Source organism: Oryctolagus cuniculus, chromosome 7 (genome assembly GCF_964237555.1).
Source record: "Oryctolagus cuniculus chromosome 7, mOryCun1.1, whole genome shotgun sequence".
Lineage (NCBI taxonomy): Eukaryota > Metazoa > Chordata > Mammalia > Lagomorpha > Leporidae > Oryctolagus > Oryctolagus cuniculus.
This window is the reverse complement of record NC_091438.1, coordinates 161,341,611-161,353,635: the sequence shown is the minus strand read 5'-3', so window position 1 is coordinate 161,353,635 and position 12,025 is coordinate 161,341,611. Positions and strand designations below refer to the sequence as shown.

Here is a 12,025-nt window from a genome sequence, read left to right as displayed (position 1 = left end):
TCTAGTCGGCAACCCTGACTCTGACTCCGTCTCATCCCTCCCCGGGGACCAGCTGGCTGGAAAGGAGAGTGGACGCCAGGGCTGCTCCCTAATCACTTCCTCCTGTGGACAGTGCGTGTGGTTCTTCAGTCCACTCTTTGAATGTGTGGTCATAGTCCAAAACACTCCTGCCACGAGTCCATTAGATGGCAGAATTTCTGAGTTTGTATTCTGAGTCAGTAAGAAGGACAAAGGGTCAGCAGGTTTGGCCACAAAATAACCCTTAATTCTGATCGAAATTTCTCAAGAGACCTGATGCACTTTATCTGTTTGCTTGTTGTTGGCAAGTCGTTGGTACCTTTCGCTTATTCAGCAAACATCTACTGAGCGTCTGCTAGGCACTGGGCTGCACCCTGGAGGTGCCGCGTGAGCAAGACCTACAAGGTCCCCACCCTGGTGGCAGCTACGTGCTGGTGGGGGAGGCAGAGAGGAAGCAGGCAAGCACACACGGATGGAAGCAGCAGCGGCTGTCCTGAGAGAACTCCACAGGCCAACGGGATGCAGGGTGACTGGGAGGCTGCTCTGAGCTGAGCCCTGACCCAGCTGAGAGGGGTCCCTGGGAGAGACTTCCTGGAGGAAGAGGGGATGAGAGGCGGCCCAGGAGCTGGACTGCAGAGACAGAGCGTCCGCAGCGAGGGCCAGACCGTGTCCTCCAGGCACTGGGCAGACCTCGGCTCCCCCAGTGTGGACAGGATTTGGGATGGAGACTGAAGTGGGTTGGGTCATGCCCCCCACAATTTCATACCCACCCAAACCTCCAAACGTGTCTGTGATTGGAGACGGGACCTCTGCCTGTTGATTCTGTTCCGATGAGGCCGCCCCGTGTGCATCAGGGCGTTCAGGGCCTCGTGCCCTCATAAGGTGGCCAGTGGCAGCGGAGGCAGAGGGAAACCACTCGTCAATCAGCTGTCCGTGTCTGTGGACGCCACCAACCGAGGATGGGAAACATCGGGGGTGGGGGGTGGAATTGTGTCTGAAGTGAACAGGTGCAGAGTTTTTTTCCTGGTCATTCTTCCTCTAACTGCACACTGTAAGTATATCCAATAGCACTCGTGTCGTATTCGGTGTTAAGGTCTTCTAGAAGTGGCTTCGCGTACACAGGAGGGTAGTGTTGGTTACACACAAATAGGCCGTTTCGTATCCTGGGGTTTTGGTGTCTTGGAACCAGTCCTCCGGGGGTACCAAGGGATCCCTGACCAATCCCAGGCTCCCCAGGTGCCACCAGAAGCTGAGGAGGGGAGGCAAGACAGGGTCTCTCGCTGGAGTCCTAGGAGGGAGCACAGCTCTGCCGACCACTGGACGTCAGCCTCCTGCTTCCAGAACAGAGAACAGTTCGCCGTCGTCTCTGCCACCCAGGGTGGTCCTAGCACAGGGCGGGAAAAATGTGTCTTGTCTCTGCCCGGTGTCCCAAGGAGAGTGTCCCTGCCACATCTGAGCCACTGCTGGACCAACTGTGGGGCCGAAAGGCCTCAGGAAAACCCACTTCCCCAGGGGTGGAGATGAGGAAGCAGCTCTTGGCCTCGGTGGCCGTGGCCGTGGGCCCGTGCTCTCTCTGGCGAATCCATCTCGCTGTGCCGGAGCAGAGACTCAAGCCAGCAGTTACCAAAGGTCGCGGATGAACGCCGTGCCGCGGTTGAGTCTCCTCCGCCAGGGACTGGGCCGGGACTCGGTGACACTGGTCTTGGCTACTAGCAGGGAAAAGTGGTGCTTCCAGTGAGCACGGCTCTGGGAAGCCATGGCCTGGACGGGGCCTGCAGCTGGCAGGGAAGGGCTTTCTGCTTCACCTCCCTGCTTTCCCCGACGGTCCCCTACTCTGGCCGTTCAAAAAAAATAGAGAAAAAGAAATTGAATTTTAGACCCATGGAGCCCGTGAGTAAGCGTGAGGAGCAGGGGGCGGGGGCTACTCTGGCTCCTTCCCTCTGTAGCGGGGGAAAACCCAGAGGTGGGGCCTTGGACAGGAAGCCCGGAAGCTGTGGCCTGGGCCCACACGGGGCCAGTCAGGCACCAGCCCTGGTTCAGTTGTGTTTCTCCCCTGCTTCCTGTGGGGCAGGGCCTGGGGTGAACCCAGACCCCTCCACAAGGCCCTGTGTGGCCCCTGCCAGCCTCTGATTCCAGCTCGGACCCCGTCCCTCCTGCTCAGCCTTCTTCAGTGTCTCTCGAGGACCCTACATGCTTGGGTCCCTGCCACCCACGTGGGAGGCCAGGATGAAGTTCTTGGTTTCTGGCTTTGGCCTGGCCTCTCTCTCTCCCTCCCTCCCTCCCTCCCTCTCTCCCTCCCTCTCTCTCCTTCCCTCCCTCTTTTGTTGACACTCTGCCTTTCAAATAAATAAAATCAATCTTAAAAGCAAAGCAAAAAACCATCCCAGGTGAGTCCCGCTGGCAGAGAGGTGCCCCGTGACCACCGTGTTCAGAGTGTAGCACAAGGGAGCAGGCACGATGTGGAGATTATACCAAATTCTTTTTCCTAAGCACCCCCAGCCCCGCCCCGCTCCGGAAGGGACTGTAGGTAGCTTCCTTAACGAGCCCATTAGCGTGGAGCTGTTCAAGTCAACGGCAACAGAGATGGGAAGCGGGAAGCGAGGGCAGGTTGGCCAAGCGATGCACCACGTTCCCCCACCGGCAGAGCCGGCACAGAGACCTGCTGCCAGCAAAGAAGGAAGCACAGTGGGTCTGCAGAGTCCAGGGTTGCTGGGGTCACCGCCTGGGCCCTCACAGAACAGTGAACGCGGGACCGCTGCCCCCGGTCACTGCGCATCTGTCCAGCAGTCTTCTATGGGGACAAGGTCAGGGCAAGCTCAGGGACACGGTCCAGTCTCCCCTTGCTCATACATCCCCAGTACGCATCGAGAGGTTGCTGGGCGTGTGACGTCACACAGAACACTGTCCCTGCGGAGAACAGGGCCGAGGGTACTTGGGGGTGGGAGGGAGCTGCTTGTGCTGGGGGGCCGGCTTCACATGGCACCTGCTGTCAGGTGATGGGGAACCCGAAGGCAGAGAAACAAAAAGCATTCCCACGGGGAACAGTGGGTGTGGAGCCCTGGGGTTTTTTTTAATATTTATTTATTTATTAGAAAGGCAGAGTTACAGAGAGAGAGGGAGAGAGAGATCTTCCACCCACAAGTTCACTCCCCAAATGTCCACAATGGCTAGAACTGGGCCAGGCCAAAGGCAGGAGCCAGGAGCTTCTTCCAGGTCTCCCGTGTGGGTGCAGGGCCCAAGCACTTGAGTCATCCTCCACTGCCTTCCCAGGTGCATTAGCAGGGAGCTGGGTGGGAAGTGGAGCAGCCAGGACTTGAACCGGCGCCTGTATGGGATGCAAGCACTGCAGACAGTGGCTTTACCCACTACGCCGCAGCACTGACCCCCAGCCTGGAGGTTTTGAAGATAGATGACTTTTTTGGTAACAGGTCTATTACATACACACTGCGCAATTCACTCATTGAACGTGTGCGACTCATTGATTTTATTGTACTCATGGAGTTGTGTGAAAATCGCCACCGTCAATTTAGAACGCTGGCATCACTCCCAAAATGAAACCTTATCTGTCTCTCCATAGCCCCCTCCCCATCCATTCCATCTGATCTCTGTGGATTTACCTCCTCTGGGCCTTTCTTGTAAATGGACTTGTATGGTGTGATCTCTCATGGCTGGCTTCTTTCACGGAGCACATGGCTTCGAGGTTCACCCCCGGCCTGGTGTGTGTCAGCACGCCATTCCTTAAGGCTGAACAAGGCTGTGTGCTGTGGATATCTGCCGTGTTTCAGCCATTTGTCAGTAGATGGGCGTGGGTTGTTTCTGTTCACCGGCTGTGGGCGTGCGTATTGAAGGCTTTGTGTGCGCGTATGTTTTCGTTTCTCTGCGTGCAGCCTTGTGGTCGTGTGGTGAGCAGGTGACACTTTAACCGTGGCGACTATGGCTTCTGAGTCTCACTCAGCTCTGCTGGCTAAGAGCAACCCCTGAGGGCTGAGGAGACCCCGGCCCGGGCTGGGACCTGATGATTTTCCAGAGCACAGAGAGAGACGTGTGGAAGAGTGAGCCAGGGGTCTCGGCGTCTCACTAGGCCAGCAGGCGTGGCCTCACGGGGTGCTCGTGGCACAAACACCGCCTACAGCCTCCAGGGCCCAGCCCTAGAGCTGCTGACTGTGCAGGTCTGAGCGAGGCCCAGGACTCTGCATTTTAGCAGCCTCCCCCGGCTCCCGATCAGAGACCAAGCAGACAGCCCTGGAAGGGGAGCACCTGGGGCAGTGCCGGGCGCACAGTCTCCTGTGCCGTTTGGACAAATGAACATGATCTTTTCTCAGCAGGGCAGGCAAGGGACTCCAGCCTTGCAGGTTGAGGGGAGAGGGCTGCCTAGCTGAGCCCCTGATCATGCTGGATAAAGAGCCCCCCAGATATGGGGAGGGGAGGGCTGGGCTGTCTCACCAGCTGTCTCCGGCCTGTCCAGCAGAGAGTAGCCCGTAGTCTTCAAGTTCCAGGCCCAGCCCGAGGAGACACTGGCTGGCACAGGCGAGGGCCTGCAGACTGCCCCTGCCCCTCATCCTCTCCTCTCCCGAGGGACTCGGCAAGGCCCCCCCACCCCGCCCGGAGCACAGGCCCAGCCACTCTGTTCCTGTGGGCTACGTGGGCAGTAGCAGGAGGAAGGCAGAGCGGGGCCTGCATCTGGGCCTGCCGGGCCCCCACTGGCCCCCATGGGTGGCACCTGTGACTTGTTAGGGCGTCCTCGGCAGAAGCACCCACTCTGCCCTCCCAGGCCTCTGTCTGCAGGTCTGGCCTGTGCTCATGATGAGGACGTGGGAGAGGCAGACAGGGCCGGGGGCCTCACCACACCACCGCAGACCCCGCCCGGGGGCCTCACCCGCGTGTGGCCTCTGCCTCCCCTTCCAGACGCCTGGCTTTCAGACCTGCACGGTGGCCCCTGAGCAGGACGCCCAGGTGGGAACATCAGACCTGCACGGTGGCCCTGAGCAGGACGCCCAGGTGCAAACAGGGTTTCGTTCTCCCCTGAGGGTAGAAAGGCAGGCAGCAGTGCCGTCCACCGGGAACAGCTCCGGGGGCTTCTTTCTGGGTCCTGTCGGGAGCAGGGAGTGGACAGCCGGGAGGTGAGGAAGGTCCCCGAGGGACAGAGCTGGGAGGGGCAGAGTCAGTGGAGGCCCAGAGAGGGCAGAATCGCTGCTGAGATGGCACAGCGAACGAGCAGCAGGACCTGGGCTGGAGGGATTGCCTGCCCCTGTCCAACGCTCTGCCCAGGAGGCAGTGCTGGCCAGGGCCCCCCTGCAGAGTGTGGGGGATGCGTGGGGGCAGAGGGCAGAGCCAGCCCCTCCCGATGCTGGGGAGCACGGGGTACAGCCGGGCGGGAGAGCCGTCACTCGCCCACTCACTCACTCGGGAAGTACTCACTGAGCATGCACTGGGAGCTAAGTACTGTTCCAAGTAGGGCTGCGTCTCTGTCCCTTCACCCCTCCGACCCCGGCGTCTTTCCTTGGCCACCTCTGTCATGGCCGGCGAGGCAGACAGGGCTCCCCCGCTGCACAGCTCGGTCACTTTTCCTCCTCTTCTGGGCATCAACCCCGAGCGGACAGACCTGGACGCTCGCTCCAGGGAGCCAGGGACTGACAAGCTCAGCCGACCGGCTGCACCGCCAGCCGCCAGCCACAGCCACAGCGCCCACCCGCGCCTCGGCCCGGTGGTCCTGGCCCAGCGGCCGTCAGCCTGGAGCAGCAGTGCTGGCCCCGGGGGATCAGCAGGGCAGCGGCGTGTGCGTCCTGCGTCATTAATAATGAATCGCCGCCCGCACCTCGCTGCCTGCGCCGCTCGCCGGCCACCTCACTGCCTTTCGGGGAGCCTCGCAGCCCCGCAGTGGGAGCCGTGAGCCAGCGCTCCCCAGGAAACTCAGGGAAGCCTGCAGGAGCAGCTGCCGCCCTGGACCCCCAAGCCGCTGCGCTAGGGAAGCAGCCACCAGGCCACCACCCCCGAGCTCAGCCAGCTGTGGGCTCCGCCCACCGAGGGAAGCGGCTGTGCTGACCACGGGGAGCAGCCCAGACCAGCAAACACTTTCCAAGACTTTGAGGGGCCAGAGCCGAGCAGGGAGAGAGGAGAGGGGGGCGGCGCCGGCCCCTCCCTCCCCCTCGCCAAGGTCTCCTCCAGCCCCACTCTGGAAATTTGATTCCCTTCGCTCCGAAGCTGCTCCGGCTTCTTCCTCCTCCTGGCCACTGCCTTCGGAAATCCTCACGCCTGCAGGGACTCCCCGCCGCCTCGCCACCTGGGACGCGGTCCTGTCCGGGGAAGAGAAGGGCCTCAGGGGACCGCTGACCCCTGCGCCCGCGGGGAGCAGACGCCTCGGCATGCAGGTGTCCTTCGTCTGCTCCGAGCACAGCCTCAAGGGCCGGGGCCCCGAGGAGCGGCTGGGCCGGCCGGCGGCCAGCAGCCCCAGCCTGGGCACCCGCGGCCGCTTCCGCGCCGTGGCCATGGTGGCCCGGAGCCTGGGACAGCTGTCAGTGCAGAGCCTCCCGTGTGCTGGCGACCCCAGCGTGAAGCAGTCCGGGATGAAGCATAGGTAGGAGGGGCGGTGGCTGTGCCGGGCGGGGGCCGCCTGCCGCAGAGCCCCTGCCCGGCAGGCGCGGGCAGCCAAGGCCGAGCGGCCAGGAGGGGCTGCGGTCAGCACCGGGAAGACCTGGCGGGAAATGAAGCGGAGGCGTGGGTCAACCCCGTTCCTCTGCATGTTGGCCCCTCTCCCTTCCTCCCTGGGGGTCGCTGGCCATAGCAGAGCCATCCTGGTCAGACTCTGCAAACCCTCCTGTTCCTGGGGACCCCCGGGCATCGGCCGGGCCCTGCCCTGGGCACACAGGCCTCAGCAGATGCCCCTGGTGGCCTCCTGTCTGTGGCCAGTAGCCCTGATAAGCGTCAGTTTGACAGGCGGGAGCGGCCGGGTGAGCCATGAGCTGGACTGTGTCCTCACCCCCGCCGGACCCACACCCCGGCAGGCGGGTCGACGACTCTGGCAGGGACAGGGCGGCCCGGCAGCATGCCAGGCGTTCCCTGCCACTCAGCCCAGGAGGTCTCGTCTCCCTCTGTCACCACTCGGTCCTCTAGGTGAGGAGAGGCTGAGTGTCGGCAGCAGAGCCTCGCTTCCCGTCCCGGGCCCAGGACTGAAGGGGGGGGGGGTCCCAGCTCTGCACAGAGGGTCTGGGGGCCTGGCTTTTCCCAGCCTGCACAGAGTCGCGTTGTTGGGAGGAGGGGACGCAGAGGGTGCCTCTGCCACACCGGCCTCGCTAGGAGAGGGCTCCAGCTCCGAAAGAGGAAGCGGGGACGGCTTTGCTCTCCAGGAAACGGGAAACGCCACGGAGGGTTGTAGTTGTCATTCAGAGTGACAAGAATGTCCCCCAGCACCCGTGCCAGGCCAAACCTGTGTCCCCTTGGGACAGGGCTGAGCGACGGCACCTGCATCCTGGTCCGAGGCAGGTCTGGGTCTCATCAACGACCCTGGTGGGTAAACAGCTCATGTTCCCGCCCTCTGAGCCAAAGAGAGCAGTGCAGGGAGCACTCCGTTCCCGAGGCTCTTCGGGGTCGCAGGGGTGGAGAGGTGGGAGCCGGAGCAGGGTTCTCAGAGGCAGTGAGGTTGCTCCCTCTACTCTGCGGCCACTGTTAAAGGCATGAACACAGTGACACCACTTCCGACCAAGCGCTCAGTTGGCGGTGCGTGTGCGCATGTGTGTGTCCGGCCACATACACATGCACACGGGCGAGAGGCATGGCCGGGAGGCCGAGGACCTGGGGTAAACCCCAGCCACGGCGCTTCCTGTGTTGGGACCCCTGTGAGGTCACAGTGGCTGAAGCAGAACTGGAAGTGAAAGTCCGGCCCGCAGCCACACCTGCGACCCCCTGTCCCCCGAGCTGCCCCAGGGCCACCCGGATGTAGGTGGGGACTGCAGGACTGAAACTCCCTGGGGAGCTGGCCCTTCCCTGTGTGTGCCCCGGGCACATTGCGGATGAGGCCACCCAGCCTGCAGGTGCTGACAGTGTGTGCTCCGTCCTGCTCTTGCCGAAGAGCCCAGGAGGCACTTGGCGGGCGGCGGGTGGGGGAGTGAGTCCCCTGAGCAAGGGAGGAGCGAGCACTTGGTCTCTGCTCTCCCCTGAATTGTACCCACACGTGTCCCCAGCAAGCCCCGCCGGGATGGCGAATATGCAGATGCCCAGGCCCTGCCTAGGGAATGGGGCATCCTTACAGCCCAGCAAGGCCGTCACAGGAGGCTGCTGGGAAGGCGGCCTGCCTCCCCGACACCTCCAGGCCACCTGTCGAGATGCTGTGGCTTCCCCTTCACCGGTTACATTTCTCTTAAAGATTCATTTACTTCTTTAAAAGGCAAAGTGGCAGAGGGAGAGATCTCTCATCTTTCACTCCCCAGATGGCCACAGTGGCCAGGGCTGAGCTGGGCAGCAGCCAGGAGCTTCATCCAGGTCTCCCTCCCATGTGGGAGGCAGGGGCCCAAGCACGTGGACCATCTTCCACTGCTTCCCAGGGCATTAGCAGGGAGCTGGATTGGAAGCAGAGCACCCAGGACTTGGACCAAAGCATCGCAGGAGGTGGCCGGCCCCCACGGGTCAAATTTTAGTCCTCGTCCCAGGTGGCTGAAATGAGAGGTCCTAAACCCCCCTGTGTGGACCGGCCTAGGACCCCCAGTGCCTGCAGCGCCAACCTTCAGTGACTGGCTCCCTGGGCCAGCAAGAGCGCAGGGGAGACACAAGGTGGGTTAGTGACGGCCAACGCGTTTGGGCTCTCAGGTTTGCGCCATTTCGTCTGCACGTCAAGTTTTAATTAGGGGGAGGAATCTGTAGGAGACCGTGTTTCCTAAGTTAGGAGCGCCCGCGGCCCCTGCCCAGGCCGGGCTGTGATGTCTTGCGCTCCTGCCCACACAGAGCAGCCGTGGTTTTAAAGCGCGCAGCCTGGAGGTGGCCTGTCCCTTCTCGTCCCTTCTCCGAGGCCTGGCAGCGGATGGCAGATCCAATACCGTCACTTCAACGGGGAGGCAAGTTGAGCGGGGCAATCGCAGCATCACGCGGCGCCCTAGATTCTCTGACTTTCTCCTGTGGGCGGTGGGCAGAGGCCACTGCAGAGCCACAGGGCCTGGATCCCTGCCACGCCACGGAGGAAACTCAGAGCTCATTCTGGGCAGTGTCCCTGTCGCAGCACTCAGACCCGGAACAGTTAAGAATCGGGGAGCAAGGGCGGCCCCTGCCAGCCCTCCCCAAGCCAGCAGCCCAGGGCTGTCTACTCCTGAGCCACAGCCACAGGTGGGGTCACCTCGTCCTGCGTGACCTCACCTGCCTGCTCCTGGTGCTGCTCTGAGCCTGACCGCACAGCGCGTCACAGTGTTGGGTTCTGCGGCATCAAAGGGACGTGTGCAGGAGGAGGTGCCCACAACCTGGCCTCTGGCACGGCACGGTCAGGGGTGGCTTCCCATGGTCACTTCGGTCGGGGGTTCTGCGGGAGTGGCGGCCAGCCTTCCTCTGGACACCGGGACTGTGCTAGGCCAGATGCCTGGGGGGCTGGGGACCCTGCAAAGCCCGGATATTGCTAGCGAGGCGCTGAGGCACTGGCATCTGCAGCCTCTGTCAGCTTCCCAATGACCCCGAGGCAGTCCAGGTCTGCTGGTCAAGGTGTCAGTCCTTCCTTCCTCCCCCGTCCACTCCACGGTGCCATTTTTCCCCAGTTACTCTCCGGCTAGCATGGGGGAGGGGAGCCAGGCCATCAGACTGAGCTGTGCTACACAGGGAGTGACACAGCTGCGCCGTTCCTCTGGGCTGGAGCACGCAAGCAGTGCAGGGAGGACTGTCAGGTTCCGTCACTGGCTCGCGGGGGACGCAAGAGGATGCTGGGCCCTGTAACATGGGAACAGGTGAAGCCGTGGGTCTCTCTCTTGTTGGTTCTTGTAGACAGAAAAAGCCACCCCTCCGTGACCTGTGCTGGCCCCTGGGGAAGGAGACCCCAGGCGCGTGCCTCACCTCGCCGCACCCGCACGGCACCCCCGTGAGAAAGGCGGCGGCCAGAGCTCGTTCTGCAGATGGGAGCACCAGGCATAGGGCAGTTCCCTAGGAACTTAGGAGAAGCCCTGCGCTCCCTGTGGCCGGGGAAATCTTAAAAGAAAGCCAGGCCACTTAAAACGCCCCTCCCTACGGATGACACACTCAGCTGCTTTTAGACTGCTCACGGGTGTCACCCGCCCACCGTGACCCCCAAGACAGCCAGACCTGGGTCCTGTGCCCAGGGCAGATGAGGCAGCTGAGGGTCAGAGCTGGGCCACTCAGGGTCCCCCTCAAGCCCTCAGGCCGCCTTCCCAGGGACCAGGCTGGGCCGAAAGGGGGTATGGTGAGGACACAGCGCCTGTTAAGTGGGGTGTGGAGGCCCGGGGCCTTGGGGAGGAAGTCTCACCCCAGCTGGCGCCCAGAGCGGCCAGCTGTCTCCCCCGGACGCCGTAGCAGGATCCACAAGGGCTGGGAGTTGACCCCAGGTGGGGCAGGGCCTGGCTGTGGCTGTGACTCCCTCCACCACTTGTCAACCTCGCCACCTGACCATCCGTGTGCCAGCGAACAGGGTGGGGGTGGGGAGGCGGGCCCGGACCCCCGCCCCTCCGCTGCCTGGGCAGGTCTCAGAGCTCTGCCGAGGCGTGGGAACTGTGGCGGCACCAAGCAAGGAGCACGCTGGGAGCTTGTTTCAGGATGGACAGCTGTGCCAGTCCTCAGCAGAGGGCTGCCGCCCTGCGTGGCCTCCCAAGGACACTTGTATGGGCTCCAGGCGGGCACCAGTGGCAGGGCCAGGGCAGCCGGCCCAGTTAGGATGTCGGCCCTGCCGTGGCTGTAGGAAGGGACCTGAGATGGAGTTCTTGGCGGCACACACCGCGGCTCAGGGAGGTGAGAGACAGATCCCAGGCTGCGGGTCCAGGTGAGGCGGGGGCCTCGGGGAGAGGCAGGCAGCCCCGCAGTGTGCAGAGGAGAGGGGGGATTCAGCAGGGGCGGACGCCCGGGGACACGGCACGTCACCACCCAGGAAGCAGACGTCGTGAGCTGCCCCCAGCAGTGGGCCGGGGCATTAGCGCCTCCGCTCCCCTCCAGGGCCAGCACGCAAGGCCGCCCTCCAGCAGTCCCCGCCTCCCTCACAGCCTCGCGATGTGTCAGCTGGGGGGGGGGGGGGCGGCCTTGCAGGGCCGCATCTGGCCGGTGGTGGGTGGGCCTTGTCAGGGGAAACCCACACCAAGCTTGTGTTTTTTCTTCCTTTTCAGGAATCTGGGCAAGTCCGGCCTGCGGGTGTCCTGCCTGGGGCTTGGTGAGTGAGGGGGACCCCTGGCTGCCCCCCTACCCCGGAGCCCAGCAGTCAGGGGCCAGGTGGGGAGGGGGAGGGGCAGAGCCAGGCCTTAGCAGAAGAAGCGGGGAGGGGGCCTAGGACGGATTTCTCACACAGCCTCCTCCTCGCTGACCCAGAAAATCAGGGCTGCCAGGAAGAGGCACCCCCGTGGGTGGGCTCGGCCTGAAGGACTCTGGGACTTCGCCTCGTTCCCTGTCACCAGGTGCAGGCCCCTCCACGGGGCACGTGCACAACCCCGAGGCCCCCCCATTCCCGGCAGGAGCAAGTAGCTTGCCCGAGGCCAAGGAGCGCCCCCATTCCACTCTCACTGGGAGCATCAGCCCCAGCTCTGGGCAAGCACTCACGAGGGCCCTTGCCTGCAGGGCCTGAGATCACTATGTGCCCTGGAGACAGTCACCCCGAAACAGAGAGAGGGAGGGAGGGAGGGACTGGCCCTGAAGGCCGGTGTCCACACGCTCACAGCACAGTAGGGCAGCCTGTGGCTCCCTTCCCCTCCCCCACCAGCCTGAGGCCTCCCATGGGGGAATCTGGCAGGTTCCCTAAATCGGTCCCGTGTGTCTCCTTCCAGGAACATGGGTGACCTTTGGAGGCCAGATCACCGACGAGGTAAGCAGTGACCGACCACCCCCT

The 12,025-nt window shown here is 63.1% G+C and overlaps 1 protein-coding gene across 8 annotated transcripts in view; it reads left to right on the top strand.

Annotated features, from left to right (window-relative positions):
• Positions 1 to 12,025, top strand: part of KCNAB2 (potassium voltage-gated channel subfamily A regulatory beta subunit 2) — an 83,155-nt gene that overhangs the window by 45,761 nt on the left and 25,369 nt on the right. For 7 of the 8 annotated variants that reach the window (XM_051841109.2, XM_051841108.2, XM_051841107.2 and 4 more), the window contains 2 exon segments: positions 11,313 to 11,356; positions 11,964 to 12,001. Coding sequence is in view for 7 of the 8 variants with exons in the window: in XM_051841108.2 (XP_051697068.1) it covers positions 11,313 to 11,356; positions 11,964 to 12,001 (82 nt within the window). In the remaining variant the exon portion in view is untranslated. 8 annotated transcript variants of the gene reach the window in all.